The sequence below is a fragment of the Zonotrichia albicollis genome, chromosome Z (genome assembly GCF_047830755.1).
Source record: "Zonotrichia albicollis isolate bZonAlb1 chromosome Z, bZonAlb1.hap1, whole genome shotgun sequence".
NCBI lineage: Eukaryota > Metazoa > Chordata > Aves > Passeriformes > Passerellidae > Zonotrichia > Zonotrichia albicollis.
In genome coordinates this window covers 4,730,773-4,749,059 of record NC_133860.1, presented here as the reverse complement: position 1 = coordinate 4,749,059, position 18,287 = coordinate 4,730,773, and the positions used below count along the sequence as shown (strand labels likewise).

Genomic DNA, 18,287 nt, shown 5'->3' with positions numbered 1-18,287 from the left:
TTAGGTGATAAACAGAATGGAGCCTGGCTTCTTGTTTAGTATTCCTTAGTTATCACCATAATTGCTGAATGTCTGTCATCACCAGCAGAAGAAAAAAGTGTCTCTCTCAGCTGTTCCCCTGCTTGTTTTGTTCACTGTATTCTTGTAAAGTGGGAGAAAATAAGTGTCATTTAATGAATAGTGCTATTCTTTGTCTGACAGCTTCATATCTGTTAGGTGTAGGAGGCCTAGTACTTTCCTTTCTGATAATGTTTTTGACAGTGTGCTAAATTCCTCCCCCAAAAGGCCGGTGTATATATTCTGCTAAAAGAGGCTTCATCTATCCTGAATGAATGCCCTCTTTTAACCCCCTTCAGCTTCTGTTCTTACATTAATTGAGCTGATCAGATTGAGCATATGAATTTGTCTTTGATGTATTCATATGTTTAGTTGATGCTGCTCGCGCTCCCATTGGCAAGCAGGCAGAGCTCTCAGACAAATAGGGCTGTTTCCATAGTAACAAGCAATAGCTAGGGATCTCTTGAAAAATATTTTTATTTCAAAATTCAAACTGGAAAATTCTCACTGGATATGGGTCTAGTTCTAAATGTGTCATATCTAATGATGGATGCAATTAGGAATCCCACCAATGTTTTAAATAATAAATTAGGCTAATTTTCTAGGCCTGGCATGATGACACACAAATACTAGAAAGACATCTTTTTTTGTTATCCATGACAAAAGACTTAATAATTACTTTTGTTTTTAGGATTTCAAAACTAATTGAATGGTGAAATAGTCACATATATGCCTATGTGCTGTAGAAGAGAAGCCTAGAGGTAAATTCTTGTTTGAAAAAATATTTTAAGCTGCTTCGATATTTGGTTATTCCATGTAAAAGCAAGTGAAAAAAATCATTCTACAAATGCTATGGCAGTTGGTAAATCTCAAAGGGTGAGAAATGCCCATAGCCATTTTTAATTACTGAGCATGAAAAAGGAAAGATGTTGAAAATAAGTTTTTTAGACCCTTACAATCTGAGAATGCCAGAATTCTCTAATAAAATATAATTTGAAATACAAGGGAACAATAAAAATACGGTGGTTGGGGGGGGTGGTGAAAAGGGGGGGAAAGAAACGGAAAGAAAGGGGGGGAAAAAGGAGAAAAAAAGGGGATTGATTATTGTATTACGATGGCTTGTAATTAAAATACATATTTTGCATTAATCTGTCCTAAAAGTTTTTCCCTGAAAATTAGATGCTTGACACTGGCTTTTAATATACTGCCTGTCAATGTGCAGTAATAGAGTTTCAGGGTTCTGCTTCAACATACTATTATAATACACTGAAATCCATTGATATTATCATCTTGCTGCTTCCAATTAGACATGTTCCATCTTGAGAGGTCAATTATTCATATCTCAGCATTCAGGAAAATTCATCTAAATGTTAAAAATTTGACAATTCCCTGAGAAACAGGGTTACATTTTAAGTACTTCAGTTGAAATCTACAGTGTATCTGCAGTTGTCATACGGGGAAAACAGTTTTAAGGAGTATAAGGGTCATAATCACATAGAACTAGTCGAAATGTAGTGAAGAAAAACTAAAAATCCTCCACTATATTAATTCTAAGACTCTTATGTATGGATTTTCATTCTTAAGATGTTGCTTATTAGAAGAAGGAAAACCCCTTTTCAGAATCCCCACTCTTCTGTCCTCTGCTTGTTTTACAGTTAAGGAATTCTATAAATTCTAATGTGTGCTACATTTTCAAAGACATTTTTTACAATACTTCAAATTTTAAAGGAAAAAGAAATCAATCATACTTAGTCACCCAAGAGGAAATCATAGCTTTACTTAAAATGGAACATTGTCTTCATTAGACTCACACTTTCTGTATGGGAACATCTTTCATTAAATCAAGGGAAAACAAAGTCTGAGACCATTACGAAAGCCCATTTAAGAGGAAAGCATACTGCTTTACCAGTTTGTTGTCTTCTAATCTTGTGAGATTACAAAACTGGGCTCTGGATTTACTTCAGATAATGCATTTTCAGCTCTTATGATAATTGCTAATGCAGCTATTTTTTATTTTATTGCCTAAAAAAGAGACTAAAATTACATGATAAATCACTTTGTTCAATTTAATACAGCAGTGCCTGTTTTAGAATATTCTGGCATTATACTTCTGATCAGGGTCAATTTAATCTTTTAAACTTCTATACATTGGAATATCTAGTCTGTTGATAGTTTTGAGCTACAAATTCTGCATTTTTTTATAAAATAGGGGTTGCTTTACCTCAGAAAAAAAATGCGTTGTACAACATCATGTACTGTGAGGCAACAGCTGACACGGCTTTCCAATGCATGATCTTTCCAAGCACCTCCTTATCAGAAACAATCCAGGAAGAAAGAAATTTTTGGTCAACACAAACACTAATAATAGTTAACAAAGTAAAAGATACAATGTAATTTTTTTTTCACTAGTAGCATTCATCAAATTGGAGGATGTAGTCATATGAGTGGATGATGATCAGAGTATCACTTGGCTGGACGCAGCCTTGAGGTCGATGGAAGAGATGTGTGGACCTGTCTATCATGGGACTGGGGCACACATCCCACCATGTAAAGCAAAGGGGATCTGCATTTCCCCAAGTCTCATTATAAATCTAACTTGAGATTTAGGAATGGTATCCCCAGTGAGACTCTCCCAACCATACTGCCCTTTGTCACTCCCCCTTTTCCCCCTGCCCATCCCCACCACAACAGGTTGGAGAGAATTGGAGGCACAAATGGCAAAGATCATGGGCTGAGGTAAGAAAAATTCGCTGAAAACAGCAATGAGGTAAGAAAACAAACAGCAATAGTAACAAAAATAACAGAAGGTATAAGAAAAAGTTCATATGCAAAAGCCACTCCTTCATAATAGACAATCCGAGACGGGTCCCTCAGCCATTCTTTCTTGACTGGAAGGAACCCCTTTTTCCCAGAAGAAAGTCCCTTTCCTCAGCCCCAGCAATAAAGTAAGGTGGTACAGAATAACATCCAGGTCCCAGCCATGCCCCCTCCCAGTTACAGCAAAAATTAACCCTCTCCTAGCTGGAACCAGGACAACATAGCATCACAGTCCTTCACAATCTTAGATAGATCAATAGATTTATCTTGTCATGGCACAAAATCCAACAGTAACATTGTTAGCACCTCAGGCCAGATCTGAAAAAGCACACGAAGCTGCAATTTATTTAATGAATATAGGACTGCATATGTATTTTTTAAGTCTGAATCAGATCCTCTTCCTTTAGCAGAAAATTAGTCTCTCAGTAGGGGAATACCTTACAGCAGTCAAAAGAAATGTTCAAAAATACATTATGCTAACTATTAGCAGCAATAATTCATTATACTTTAAAGGTATTTTAAATAGGATGGAAAATTACAGATTTAACCTGTACCAATGAAATCTATGTCTACCCTAAAAAAATATGTGGACGTGTAATTAATTAAGCTTTTCTAAACCCAAAGTATTTGGTTTAATTTAGCAGATACAAAAAAAGTTTAAATCACAGTAAAAGTCAAAATAAACACAATATGTACACAACAGAAGATCTGATAATTTAAAAAAGTGTTAGTCACTAGATAGATGGAGGAATTTAGATTTTAGATAGTAAAAGATTATGAGACTTGGTGATGATTCTCTTTCCAGGGCTTAATTTCTCTAATTTTACACTGGTGTTTTGCTTTAAGTCAGTTCCTTCTTCAACTTTTTGACTGAAAAAAATCCATAACTATTAAAAATAGTTGAAGATATTACCACAGCTGGTTATCATGAAATATAACTGCATAGATAAAAGTACCACAATTTACTTTTTTCCAAAATGATTTTGTGAAGGTTAGAATGTCCTTTAAAAGCTGCTATAACTTTTATCTTAAACATGACCTTGTACTAACACTATGCATACTATCCTATTTTCAGAAAATTCATCTCAACCAAAGATGAGTGGATTTTTAAGAGGAACTTTGGACAAGAGCTGTGGTATAATAATTTACTATTAAAATGAATCCAAATCAATGTTCAATACTAAAATGAAAACCAATGGAAACAACTGCCCTTCACGAAGAGTAATCAGTGAAGAACTCAAATCCATAACTTAAATTCACCTAAACAACATTTCACAATTTATTGAGTAAGGAAAGAAATTAAATGACACTGAATGCAGGCTGACAATACAGTCCTGTTTAAGGCCTTTTCAAGCATGAATAGGTTATAAAAAGTGAAAACAGACGTTCACTTGGTAAAACAGAGTATTGTGCAAGGCTGAAGGTACTCCAATGAACCATTGATTTCTAATGATGCATAGTGAAAATCAATCAATTAATTAATTCTTATAAAGAATTATATGAGATTCCTAAAGAAGAGATTCAAAATTGCCATATTTATTAGAAGACCACAGAAGTACAGGAGATATAATTGTTAGATGATGACCCTGTAAACTGCTAATCTGCGTAGAATAGCACTGGATTTTTTTCAACACACATTTACACTCAATTGTTTTCTTTCCAATCAGAAAAAAAACCCTTGAGAAGTGCATTCCAAATCTGCTTGACCCACATTTAAACTTGTATGTTGCTGCTTATTCCAAACATAGTTAAAAGTATGTTGGAATGAGCAACCAGAATAGACAGGCATAAAAAAATTATCGGAATTAAAACCATATTTTATTATATGGTATTTTCAGTTCAGTGCAATTACACCTTCATACAATTTACTTAGCACTTTACCTTCTTATGATAACTTTCTAATTTTCTTAGGGCAAAACCTTGGAGTAAACCAGTCAGTTAGCTCTAGATGTTTCTCTTAAACCTGGAAAAAGTGTTGAGATCCTCAATTCAGAAACACATTTTTTCCTGTGATTAAACACACTGAAGTTCCATGTCTGAACTTTAATCCAGAAAATACATCAACATGTATTAAATACATGTTTTAGGCTAACTATCTGCTTTAAAATTCTTTGGAATTGTCTTACTCAAGCCCTCGGGGGCTAATTAAGTTTTTCCTTACCATTTCTTAAACTTTCATCCATTTTATGATATGGATTCTCATAAACTACAATGTAACATTTTAAAATCTTAGGCTATAAATAGGCCAAGTTCCAAACAATATTTTAAAAATAGACTGTGTAGCAAACATATGGTTTTATCTTTACATCAAACATTTACTTCCTCAAAAGTATTTCAAGCCAATGGGAATTTTCATTCTAGCAGACTATGCAACAAGCTGTGTACAGACACACTGCACTCCAGCTGTAGCAGTAAAATTACTGAAACTGTAATTCTCTTAATATTTAAATAATATATTAAAATTTAATTTTCTGCACCTGGAAGAATCTGTTTGTGTGCCAGCAAATGATGTAGTTGGGCCTGGAGCTGCTATACATATGGGATTCAAAAACAACCTATCACAAATAATTACTAAGAGCAGCTGTACTCATGACACTAGCCATTTAAAAATCAGGTCAAAGTTTCCTCAATTCTTTTTCCATTTTCAAGGATTTCTGCAGAACAGTTGTGTAGTTTTTATATTTTTGTCTTGTTTTCAGTATATTTTTTTAAATTGTTGATTCTGAGATTTTTAGGTTTCCTGATACTCCAGGCATTTAACAGTTGAAGGTTTCATGACAGATTATAAAAACATGCAACGTGCATTTTCCAATACATCTTTCAAAATTGGACAGAAAGTAAATAGTATAATATGAAAATGCATTTGCTGATACACAACATACGTGTGTTACATGAATACACACATGGTACTAAGTACAATTCAACATACACATAGATATATATAAGGATATATCATATGGCTCAAAAAAACCCCAAACATTACTTGCATTGTAGCCTTTAATTTATTTTAAGTTGATGGTTTTAAGGTGGAAAGTTTTTATTTTAAAAGCATTTTCAAATTATCTTTTTTCAGAACCACTTCATTTTTAACTGATTTCCAGAAGTTGCTCTCTAGCAACCACTACCAACTTCATGATCATTTGTGAAGAAGAAAGCCTATGTACCACCTTTTTCAATCTCATACCTTTTCAAAATGTATTTTGAAAAACATAATATGAGATCACATTTTTTAGATAGGATTAATAATGCTTGCACTGATCTGAAAATTTTTCAAAGTTCAGAAAGATTCAGCTAGAAGCTTTTCTTTTATAATTTTAAAATATTCCAACCTGCATTCCTACACATTGAAGTAAAAAGACTCATAATGAAAACCATATATTTTACAATGACATACTGAGAAATAAAACACATTACCCTTCAGGGGGAGAGACCCAAGCATTTATACACTACTACCTTCAATCACTTGAATGCAAGTCATTCACACCACCACTATTGCTAACAAGGCATCCAATTTACGAAACAATGAATAGTGAAATTACATTTAAAAGGTACAAATGACTGTCCAAAGAATGACACTGAAAAATATTAAGTAACAGCTCTACCTCAAGATAAGCCTCACAATTAAAGACTTTTAATGAAGAGAGCCTTCAAAGGCTAAATCAGGAGGCATTGATTAGATTGCTTCTAACTTTGTGTTTTGACACCTTCATCTTTCATGGCATTATATTGTCTCCGTGCATCTTACAAAGGAAGCATTTTACTAAGGCCACACATGAACAGGAGACAGCAGTGCTTATAATAGGGACTGTCAAGGGTATGAGCCAAAATGGGTCTCATTTGGATTTCAAGTGAAGAAAACTCCTAATGCATTTCATTACAATGTATGTGAACCTCTGAAAAGAACGATGGATTGGGATTCTCATACCTATTAATTTATTGAAATGGATTCCGCTTTTTCTTGTATATCAAGAGAGACCATGTGTTTCAAGCAAGGTAACAATATTATAGTGCCAAATAACTAAATATGCCATGATGACGTATACCCTTCTGCGAGACAAAGAGGATGCAATTTTCTTGATAAGTGGGATTTGAGTTCAGAAATAAATCCTTCAATAGCTTGGCAACAAATAAATGCTCTTTGTTGCTATCAGGTTTAAAAATACAATCAGGAAGCTATGCAATATAGGGATGGATTCCATCTTTGTTACCACAGCATGTTTTTACCACATGAAATTGCATACTCCCCCTTCCCCGTGCCAAACTGTCATTCAGGTATTGACTTTTTATTTCATTGAGAGAGTGAGTGATGTAATTTGGGTACCACCTACATAAGTCACCTTTTATTAAAAGATAACAGAACAGGATGCAGAAAAGTAAAAACATTCAAGAAAATTGTAATACATTGCAGGTCAATGTAGCTATAAAGATATAGCTCTACAGATAAATACTTGCCATAGAAATATATCACTGATTATCTGATTCACTGTACAAGAAGTTTATACAAATACTTGTTTGTCTTTTTCTCACTTTAACTTCAATAACAAAAGTTATTATATGCCTATAATCTGTCATTCAAAAACTGTAAATTATGATCTAATACAGAGAACAGGATACAAAATCCTTCTCTATGCTAAATAATTTTACCAATATAACTACCAAAAATAAAGCATATGTTCTCATTAACCTTAGAAGTGATTGATTGTTCTGCACCAATAACATTCAGTAAGTTCAAAGCTCATCTATTTTTTATGAAAATCTTACAACCTGCTAGTTAAACTAAAGGTTAAATATACATAAAGTCTTAAAACAAGACAAAAGTATTCCATATGTATGTAGCTGATAAGCAGAGTACACAAACACATACATAAATCTGTTCACATTTAAAAACCCAATGCCTTAAGAAACCCTCCAGTGTCACACAAAGACTTTAAAGAGTTTGCTATCTATGGAATATTAAGAAAATATGTTTATTAAGTTAGGAATTGCCTCTTAAGTTCCAAACTTAACTGACAACAATTACAATAGAAAGAATTAATCAAAACCATAATCAGAGCTAAAGATATGGTTGCTTTCACAAATCAGTCCTCAACAAGCATTTTATTTGACGTAAGAGGGAAGTCCAGGGCACATTTTACTGGTTTAACAATAATTATATAAATACATATATGCAAAAGTATGTAATTAATTTATTTTTTATGTATAACACGCAAAAGCAGAAATGTAAGTGAAGAGTGTGTATATATATATATATGTACTCTGTATAAATTAAAAATTAAAAAAAAAAGTCTGCAAATTTTCAAGATTTGACTCAATATGATTTTTATACTTGTATATCATGTGTTTAAGTGGTATATGCACATGTGCCCAAGCAACAGAGAAATAAGCAAGAATCATACAAAACAAAATCAAATTCAATATTAGCAATAAAGATTGCAGATTTCTACATACAACACAAAACCACAAAGACATTTATTTATTTAATTTTTTAAGAATAGTCATAATTAAATTAGAATGATCCATGTTCCGTATTTGCTCCGTATTTTATCTTGGCAGCTCCTGCATACTGAGGCAGAGCCCATTAAACACAAGCATATAGCAGCTTACTTGCTGAATTATGTATTTAAATACTTAAAATTACTAGGGATTTGACTGTGATCTGTACATGAATACATATTTTGGACTTAATTTTTTGCACTGGCATTTCTTCTAAATATACTTTAAATTCTACCACAAACTCAGTTAAAATTAGGTTTTTCCATGACCTAACAAAGGTAATAACATTATCTTTTAAATGTAAGCTTTATGACACTAGGAATACACACAACATTTTTTCAGTTGTAAAATTTGATCCATAAACTAAGTGATATACTTAAGTTAATTTACCTTTTAAAATATATCATGTGTTGTTCATTTTTTTTGACAGGCCTTCCATTCATACTGAAGACATGTTTAAAAACACTACATTTTCTCTCAATAAGAAAAATCACTTTATCCACTATCATACTCATTCTCTTTCAATAAAAAAATCAATCATCAAATACTTATTTACAAGTTCAATTTGTTTTACTCTGATTTAAACATGCTGTTCAAATCAGTTCAAATTCTTTCAACTCTACTTGGTATTCTTGGTACTATTTTTAATAGTATTTGACATTTTAAAAGAGCAAGGAGAAAAAGAAACTTTATACATATTATAAGAAATTTACGCTTAGAAGTTTGTGATCTGGTACTGCTCAGAGCCCTAATTTTTTATAAGAAAAAAACCCCACCAAAATTAAATCTGTTATGTAGGTTTCAAAGTAATAAAGATCTGATTGAGCCCATTGAATAAGGCAATTGCATCGGTTGTCTAAATGGTAGCAATGTCAATGTCAGATATGTGGTTATCTTTTCATCTTGGTCTATTCTCAAATGTAAAAATCAAATGTTTGAAGGACATTTCACTGACCTGTTATGGCCTCTTCAACTCTCCAACACAATACTACTATTCCTCATATGAGTGCCACATTTTGGATAAAAACCCACTTCATCCACGATGCCTTTGCGACATCTGGCGGTCCTTATTATACATAAACTTTAAGTTTGTTTCTTTGTTGGGTGTTTTCAGTTGCTGTTGGGTACTTTTAGTATAATAATTTTACTCCATTTATTTATTTATTTGCAAATCTACTAGCATGTAAAACTTCAGTCCAAAAGGCTTTGATACCCCCTAGCAGGGGAACAAAAGCAATCTAGTTTGCAAAAACACAAGGTCTACCATGAGTCCATATGGAGCAAAAGGTCACAAATCTTGAGACGCAGTGACATTATGACAATAAGACACTTTTGAGACAGAAGCTGACTCATTTTGAATATAAAAAGGACATTGATCAAATTCTCCCACGCATTTAAAACTATGCAGAAGAATAAGCATGAGAAGAACCTGATGTAGATGCGTAACCGAGGAGAGTTAAAACATACCCTTTAGATTTCACAATTACAAGAGCCACAAAAAACTTGACAAGTCTGCTTCAGAAGATTTAAAAGCATTATTTTTATGTCATTATCGGATGCTGAGAAAATTTTATTAAAGGAAAAAACACTGTTCACAGGGTGCACGTTCCTTATAAGAACTCAGCTCTTTTAAAATTAATTCAGTTATGCCCAAGCTTGTTCTACATGTTTCAAACCTATTATTTATCATTTCAATAAACTATGAGAAAAGTATTATAAGCAAAAGAAAAATTATCTTCCCTTCTATATCCTTCTTCCTTAGCTATTTCACTGCAGTAGGAAAACCTCATTCTAATTTCTTTATTACAGTAACTGCAGGGGTATTTGACATCAACTTTGTGAAACCATAACTTTGCTATTTCTTAGCCCAGCAGGAGGAACTAGTGCATAAAAACTTCACTTATTCTAACAATTTTTTTTTCAAACCAAGAGATGATACAGTAACCAAAGACTAAAGGTGTATTACTCGAGATATAGAGCATCACTTCTTTAAATTCTAATTTGCTGCATCATGGTAAAGATTTAGTTAAACACACTACCGTTCCAAAATGAGCAATATAGTAAATTGTTTGTCTGTATATGAACAGATATGTAGCTTGTAGTACTAACATTCAAGAAAAATTTCTAATAAATCATAAATGAATCAAACTGAAAAAAATAATGTCTCAAAACTGCTCTTGGCGTGGACTGGATTTAGTAAACAGTCTAATGGTATAGTTCATTATTTCCTTATTTTACAACAAAAGATTTCTGAATCATTAGAATATCTAGTAGGTGCCTGTAAAAGCCACCATTCAAATTTTAATTAAAACTTCAGTAGCCTGTGTTTTCAGTGTATGTATATGGACAAGATACAAACTATGCACTGCAGCACAAGCACATGATTCTCTGCAAATTACAGACACATAACCAAATATGTGAGAAATACAGGCCAAAGAAACATTGTTAATTCTAAGTAGTCCTCCCATGCCACAAAACTGCAGGCATACAATCTAGCCTAACATGTTGAATTGAAGTTATTGTACTGAATTCACAGAGTCAACTCATTAAGGATGTGAGTGAGCACATTCAGGATTATGTTTTAGTATGGAATAAAAAGATTAATCAGTCATTGAACTCCATGTACAAAAATTTAGCATGTGACAACATAGATTAAAATCAGAAAACTAAGCAAATTTAAAAAAACACATCAGGAAATGTCATAAACTAATGAAAGAACTAAAGTATCATGGTAAAAGGAGGAACTTTCCTTCTCCAAAGAAGGATCAATCCTCACTGAAATAAAGATAAATAAGTAAACAACAAACTGACAACACATACTTCTAGAAGTATTAGAGCAATTCCTTTAAGCTGCTATGAACTAAAGCATGGTCTTTTAAGACTTCAGAATCTGTTAATTTTCTATGAAAAATTTTTACCAATAGTGAAAACACTATGAAAGCCCGATCACACAAATCTTGTTCTGGACTCACGCCTTTCCTGATGAAAAAGTAATAGAAAAAAGCAGCACTTTTTGTCAGATAAGTATCTCTGACTTTTTCTTCCTCAGAAAGTTATAGACTGAAGCTGGTTAACTCACATTGGTTAATATCCAAATATTGAGGCTTGGGCATGATATTGGAGAATGATCTGTGAGCATAACTTCATAGTTATTGTCAAGTTATGCATGAACTACAACAATATGGCACTGAAGTTTAGATAGACAGAGATCAATGACGATTCATTTTTAATGCTAAAATTCTGAAACCACTCTATCAAATTTTACTGTGCTAACAACCATCTATCACTGAGATATGCAAAGAATACCAGATTGTCTCTGCATTCACTTAGAGGTTATAAAGCCCACTGTTTCTATTGCATGCTCTAACAGTGACTCCGTATGAAACAATAAAAATGAGATGCCAAATATAAGACAGAAATGGAAAATAAATTTACTGTTAAGGAGCTATGACATATTTTTAAAGATTTCTTTTTTACTTGAAAGATAAGAAAACCTTTAATTGTCTACATACCGTTTACAGAGGTTTAACTATATATCATATTAATGCTCTCAGTTTTTATCCCAATGTACTGTTGAATTACCCATGTAATTATCCCAAGAGAAATCATGATAGTTATTTTACTGACTATATTTATTGACGGATATAATTTTGTTAATACTTTTGTGGGAAGAGTTTGGCAGTACTTAAATTCAGCTATCACGCTTTTTATTAGTACAATTAAAAGGATAATTTCTGTATTATTTTAGAGGGTGGGTCTTTTTACAGAGATGTTTAATTGCTGGGTTAAAGCAATAACAGAAAGCTAATAAGAAAAAATTTAGACAATAATTTATGGTCAAACATGAAACAAAACTAAAATTGTCCCTGATACCAATAGTGATATCTCTTTAAAATGCAAAAAATGGTTGTTAAATAACAACAGTTCTTTCTAAAATGACAACATGATAGTATATGCCTTAACAAGCCCTCCAACAACAAGCAGTAGCACCACATTTGAGTAAACAGAAAAAGTCTGTTACAAATATAACTTAAAGAGATGTTTATTTCAAATATCTGCTGACAGAACCTTGTAAAGGCAAAGCAGTTATAACTTTTGGTGTACCAATAATATAAGACCTTATTGCTGCAATAAATGCAGCACCATTGTTTCCTCATCTTTTGTGTGCACTATGATGTTTACTGATTCAGCAGGCACTATACTTACATACAGTTCAATTTACTTAAATTCAATAAGACCAAAATAACTTTGCAACTGGCAACCCTGGAAATAAAAAAAGTGAGGGAAGAATGTGGATTGCAAATTAAAATCTGTTTCTGGATATGAAGACCAAAAGTAAGACAGATGTTCTAAAAGAGAAACAGAAGATCAGACTACGGCTATTAAGAAATTACTCATCCCAGATGATGGTGGGAAACTGTTCTCATCTGCCTCAGATTTTAGTGAGTCATTTTTATTATACTAAACATTTATTTTTGGAAAAAATGTGAAAATTGGGGAGACCAAGGAATTAGCAAATACAAAAATTCTAACAAATTCATACACTCTGATGGAGTAAAATTAATTTTAATCCATGGGAAATATATAAATTTAAATATAATCTAAGGGAAAAAAAAATTATGAGGTAGTATAAGACTTCTGACTAAACTCTCCTTCATTCCAGGGATACAGAAAGTTTAAGGAAGCATGATGTGGAAAAGTTGTATGGCGATATCATTCTTCGGCTTCTTATTGTGGGGTTTTCCCATCACTGCAGGTGAAAAACTCAGTGCAGGTTGATTAACTAATAAAATCTTCTAACTAATTTCACTTTAAACATTTTATGACTGTCTACATTGCAGCACGACAGTATGACAGCATGACTGAATCTTTGTTCCACATGATTTTTGTAGTAGGGGAAAGTATTGGAAAATCATTAAGAAAATAGCCAGTCATTTATATGCAGAAAATCCCTGTATTAAATTTTTTTCTGTCAAAACTTCCATGCACATTTTCTGTGTACAGAAATTTAAAATATTGAAACTCTTTACATTAATCATTGCAATCAAAACTGTGTTTCCATTTAAATGAATATGTTGTATTAAAATGAACAAAGGGTGAAAACAGTGTCAGCGTTTACTTTCTTTTCCTAAACTAAATAGTATTGCTTGGAAAACAAAAAAATATTTCTCTTTAAAATAAAGGAACTCAATAATGAAAACATGAAAAGAGTTGTGTTTTTCAAGTAAAATGGAAAGACAAAAGTTTAAGAATGTTTGTAGATGTGCCTTGTTTAACAGTTTTATATGTTGGATGTGACTTTCACAGTCTGTTGGCTGTTGCAGGAAAGACATCACATCTGTGACTTGGCTGTTGATTAATGAGTCTTTCAATTCCCTGCTACCATCTGAAGAAGGGCTGTGGCATTTCTAAGCTTCACTGATTTACTCGCCTTCAGCTGCAGTCCTACCAAGGTATCTTCCATAAAAAAAAAATCACACCTGGTTAAGGCTAATGAAAACCTTAATATGTCATTTTCTAGACAAGTCAAAAAGCATGTAAAACTAGACAAAAGATGTATTCAAGCAACATGAATGCAGTTTTGTCATAACCTGTCAATCTAAAGACTAACATGAAAAAGCTTTCTTCAATGACATTTTACAGTGTCAACTATCAGAATGACAATTCTTAATTCCCTCTTTGGTATATGAGGCAGTATGCACAATGGTTTCCCACTCTTCCCAAAGACTAAATTTTGTTGTTAGACCCTAGAAAGAAGTTAAGAGAGGAAGAAATATCCCAGTCAAAAAGTTTTTCTGGGTCAAATCATCAGTCAGCATCAGAAACGCCCAAATCACTGTGTATAGGCAGATTTTACACTTACTACTCCCTTCACCAACATTGCTGTATCTGCGTTGTGACGGTAAACTTTCCAAGATCAGTTTGACATTAACAACTCAACTTAGAGAAGAAGCAATAAGACCTCTAGGACTTGTCATCCTTTCTTAAGCAGTGCCAACCTGGCAAGACAGAGGAAGTACATTCAGGAAAGCCATGAGAGAAGTCAATAACTTTGGAAAAGCAATAGCTCTAAGAGACAACAGTTACAGCTGCAAAGGTCTGGGATCTGCACTGTGGCCACCACCACAGTATGCTTTGTCCTGACCTTGAAATATTCACTGTTGCAATAACAAAGCAAGTGCTTTTTGGTACAGCAGTGAACATTTTAAGGTCAGGCGAAGTATACAGTCTTCCCCATCCCCTTCAGGGAAAAACTAATGGGACTACCACTTCCTAAAATGAACGCATGGTGATTCAAATTAGATAACCATTAAAGCCTCACTAAAGCTGAGTCACCTCCTCTTTGCTGCCACAGAGGAACAGAGGATAGCAACAGCCGCCACAGATCAGCTACTATGTGATAGTTTTGTATCTTAAATTTAGTCAAAAGAACTAGGTTCTACTCTTTGCTACAGACCAATTTTGCAGCATAGAAGAAAGCTTCAAAGTGACTTGCACGACCAGATTTTCCATTTGTTTAACTCTGATATTAATACTTCCCCCTCTACCTTACAGGGGACTTGCATGTCTCAGCTCATTACAGCTTACAAAGAAATTGGGATCCCTGTATGGAAATTGAATTACACTACATTACTAAAACTTTGATGAAAAATCCCTTATCTAAAAGCAGAAAAAGGATGAAACAATGCCTTGATGGACAGGACAGACTTTTAGCTTGTCAGCTTGTGTCCTGCACCCTCTTCCCTTGCAGGTGTAGCAAGAAAGTCTATAGATAAGACAAGAAGCTAAGCCACTGTGTACAATCAGGGAAGTCAGTATTTTGAATCCAATAATTCACATTTATACATTTAGCAATTACACATTACACTTACATTACACTTATAATCACTATATTACTATATATCTACTAAGAATGGAAACTTGGATCAATAGAGGCCTGAAAGAGAAAAGAGAAAAGAATAGATAAGAAAAATAAACATGCGTATCTCCACTTAAGAATCCCTAGTGAGAACAGGATTTGAGACAGAGTTGAAAGGAGAGCAAATTATTTACAAATGAAAGGAAATATCTGTTTTTAAGAAAAGCCACCCGAGTCACAGGATAGCAATCACCAGGTTTATTATACAGTGATAAAACAGTGAAGTGCCACAAGTCCAAGTGATGATTTATAGAATACAAGTACCTAGTTACAAAGACAAGATACATACCTTTAAAGGAACCAATGAATCCTAACAATAAATACACAAATGTATTATTAACACAATACATTGCATTTGATGAATCTAGCAGTATTCCCATCAAAGCCTGGGCATGCTGGTTCCAGGCAGGACAGAATTAATGTTTGCACTAGCCAGGAAGGGGCATGGCTGAGACCTGGAGGTTACTCTATACCACCTCATGTAGTTTTCTGGGCATGGGGAAAGGGTTTTCTCTGGAGCCAGTGGGGTGGAAGGAGCAGTTGAGTGCTATCCCTTGCCAGGGGGTTTCCATGTGAATTGCTTGCCTCTTTCTTGTACCCTCTGTTGTTAGTATTGTTGCTGTTACTACTTGTTTTCTTCATTCAGTGTTGTTTCCAGTAAATTACTCTTGTTTCAACCCATGATGTTTATGTTTTGTGCCTCCAATTCTCCTCTCCACAGCACCACAGGGGAGGTAAGGGGGAAAGGAGTAAGCAGTGGTTCAGTGGTTTGGAGAGTCTCAGCAGGAGCACTACATTGTGGAATACCATTCCTAAACCAAGAAAAAAGCATATCAAAGGATATAAAAATGCAGACAAATGTGATTTGAATGGAGAATGTCATTTAAATGGAGAAAACAGATAGTGTGAGACATTATTAGAAGTTTGGATCACAGGTCTCTGCCCTAGCCAACACGCTGTGCTTACTACACTTTTGAATGCAAAAAGATGCACCAACTTTCTTCTTACAACACTTTCTTCTTTTTCATTCATTTTATTTTCACTTTTTCTAGAAGGCAGGTTTGAGTATTAAAAAAAGCATCCAATTAGCATGAAACCTTATTTAAGCAATTTTATAGTTGTTAATTAAAGTACATGCTTTTGTATTGCAAGGCTAGCAAAGGCCTCATCATAAAAGACTCCAAAGTATTAAAAAGTAGCTCATATTAAGTAAGGTTAAATGGGATATGGCAATCCTTATGTTTTTTCGCACCTTCTGTCGGAGATTACTCATCAGAGAGTATTTCTTTTTCATATTATTCATCAATATATCTGCACAATAGAGAGACTGATAACAATCAGAAAAGTGCATTGCATATGGGGAGCCTCTTCTTTAACCTCATTTACTTGTGAAATTCATGCTGTAACTGTATACATGATAGGGGTTTGAGTGGCAGTCAAACAGTGTGTAGTACTGTTCCCTTTTGCTTATTGATGTATGTTCTGCCACCAATGCTTTAGAAGTGCCAGGCAAGGAACTAAGCCTACTTCTGACAGATTTTTTAAAGTCACAGTATGGTTTGATTAGCTATGTCAGAAGAGGATAAGCAGACAAAGGATAATCCTTGTGATGACAGATGTGACATATACCTTGTTATTGACCAACTCATTTATGGAACAGGATCCTTGCTTACCCAGAAAGGTCAAAGTGAGATTTTCCACAAAATCCCATTGGCTTTTTTTTGGTACATCCAGCACTAGGGTCTAAGCTTGACTTTGTGATTAACCAAAAGATGTACAATAATGGATTAATACCTTTCACCTGCTTCTTTTCATAGAGGAGCAATGAGATACTGCGTTTCATAGCCTCCCACGCATTTTAGAAAGTCTATTATCATATGCATTATAAGGACATCATTTATAGTAACACCAAGCAGGTGATGATTACTGCAATATTAATGGCATCCTAGCTCTTCACCAACCATCATTAATAGTTGACTTGCAACTGCAGCAACAACATGAATTTCCAACATCCAGCAAATTTGGATACCAAAGATCTGGGAGGATCTGCAGTTTGGAAGACAGATTTACATGCCTAGAACTACACTAGATATAAGACTGCTGTCCTCTGCCATGCAGATAAGCTCTCTGCCTTGGCATTGTGTCAGTAACTGCTCTTCCATCATTTGTTTCTTCCACAAACAAAATTGTTAGAGAACTTCCCACCTTTTAATACCCTGGAGGTTTTTTTCACTCATTTCTCAGATTTAGACTTTTGTAAAGTTTTATAAAAAATCTTTGACAGACAACAAAACACATGCAGTTTGTTGGCATTCTTTTCAGTTTCAAAACTACATAATAAATTTTTCCACACGTTGATAAACTAGATTTTAAAAGTGCGTTTTCTGGATATCTAGATAATCAACAACACAATGAATATAAACATTTTCTATAAATAGTTCACCATGTGGCTATCATTCTCAACAGATGGTGTCTGTGTATTCACTAGAATATACAAGAGCTATGCAAATTTTGCCCTGCAATCATTCAAAATTCTAAACAAGATTTTCTTACTTCAGTTTTATTAAGCTTAATCGAAGTCAAAACACGTAATTTTATCCCTTAGCTCTAATATGGGGAAAAAAAATGCCACCACTGTATAAACAAATCAATTTGCAAAAGGCAGTACAGTTGAAAGGATTTTAGTAAAGAGACACTAGATACAAGATTTTCTCAATCCTAGGACAGTACTCTGCTGCTAATGATAGTTTTAACCTACCTAAAAAGCTGACCCACCTGTAAACAGTCCAGTAGTTCATCAACAAGAATGCAGTCTGGACTATGTCATGAAAAAATCTGCAGTCCAAGGGATCTGAGAGTTTATATCTACTTTGCTGCAAATGTTCTCATATGCATTTGTAATGGCATCACTTATAGTAACACCAATCAGGTGATGATTACTGCAGTATTAACAGCACCCCAGCTCTTCACCAATCATCATTAATAGTTGACTTGTAGCTGT

General features: G+C 33.8%; 1 protein-coding gene across 14 annotated transcripts in view; it reads right to left on the bottom strand.

The window, feature by feature from the left end:
• KIAA0825 (KIAA0825 ortholog) overlaps positions 1-18,287 on the bottom strand; it is a 241,539-nt gene that overhangs the window by 85,952 nt on the left and 137,300 nt on the right. For 5 of the 14 annotated variants that reach the window (XM_074533427.1, XM_014268905.3, XM_026795070.2 and 2 more), the window contains one exon: positions 4,115-16,098. The exons of 3 other annotated variants lie outside the window; for them this stretch is intronic. In XM_074533427.1, the coding sequence (XP_074389528.1) occupies positions 15,960-16,098 (139 nt within the window). In that variant the 3' untranslated portion in view covers positions 4,115-15,959. Of the gene's footprint in view, positions 1-2,278; positions 2,367-4,076; positions 16,099-18,287 lie in introns of those variants that run through there. 6 more of the 14 variants (XM_074533430.1, XM_026795068.2, XM_074533432.1 and 3 more) reach the window with 5 other exon arrangements.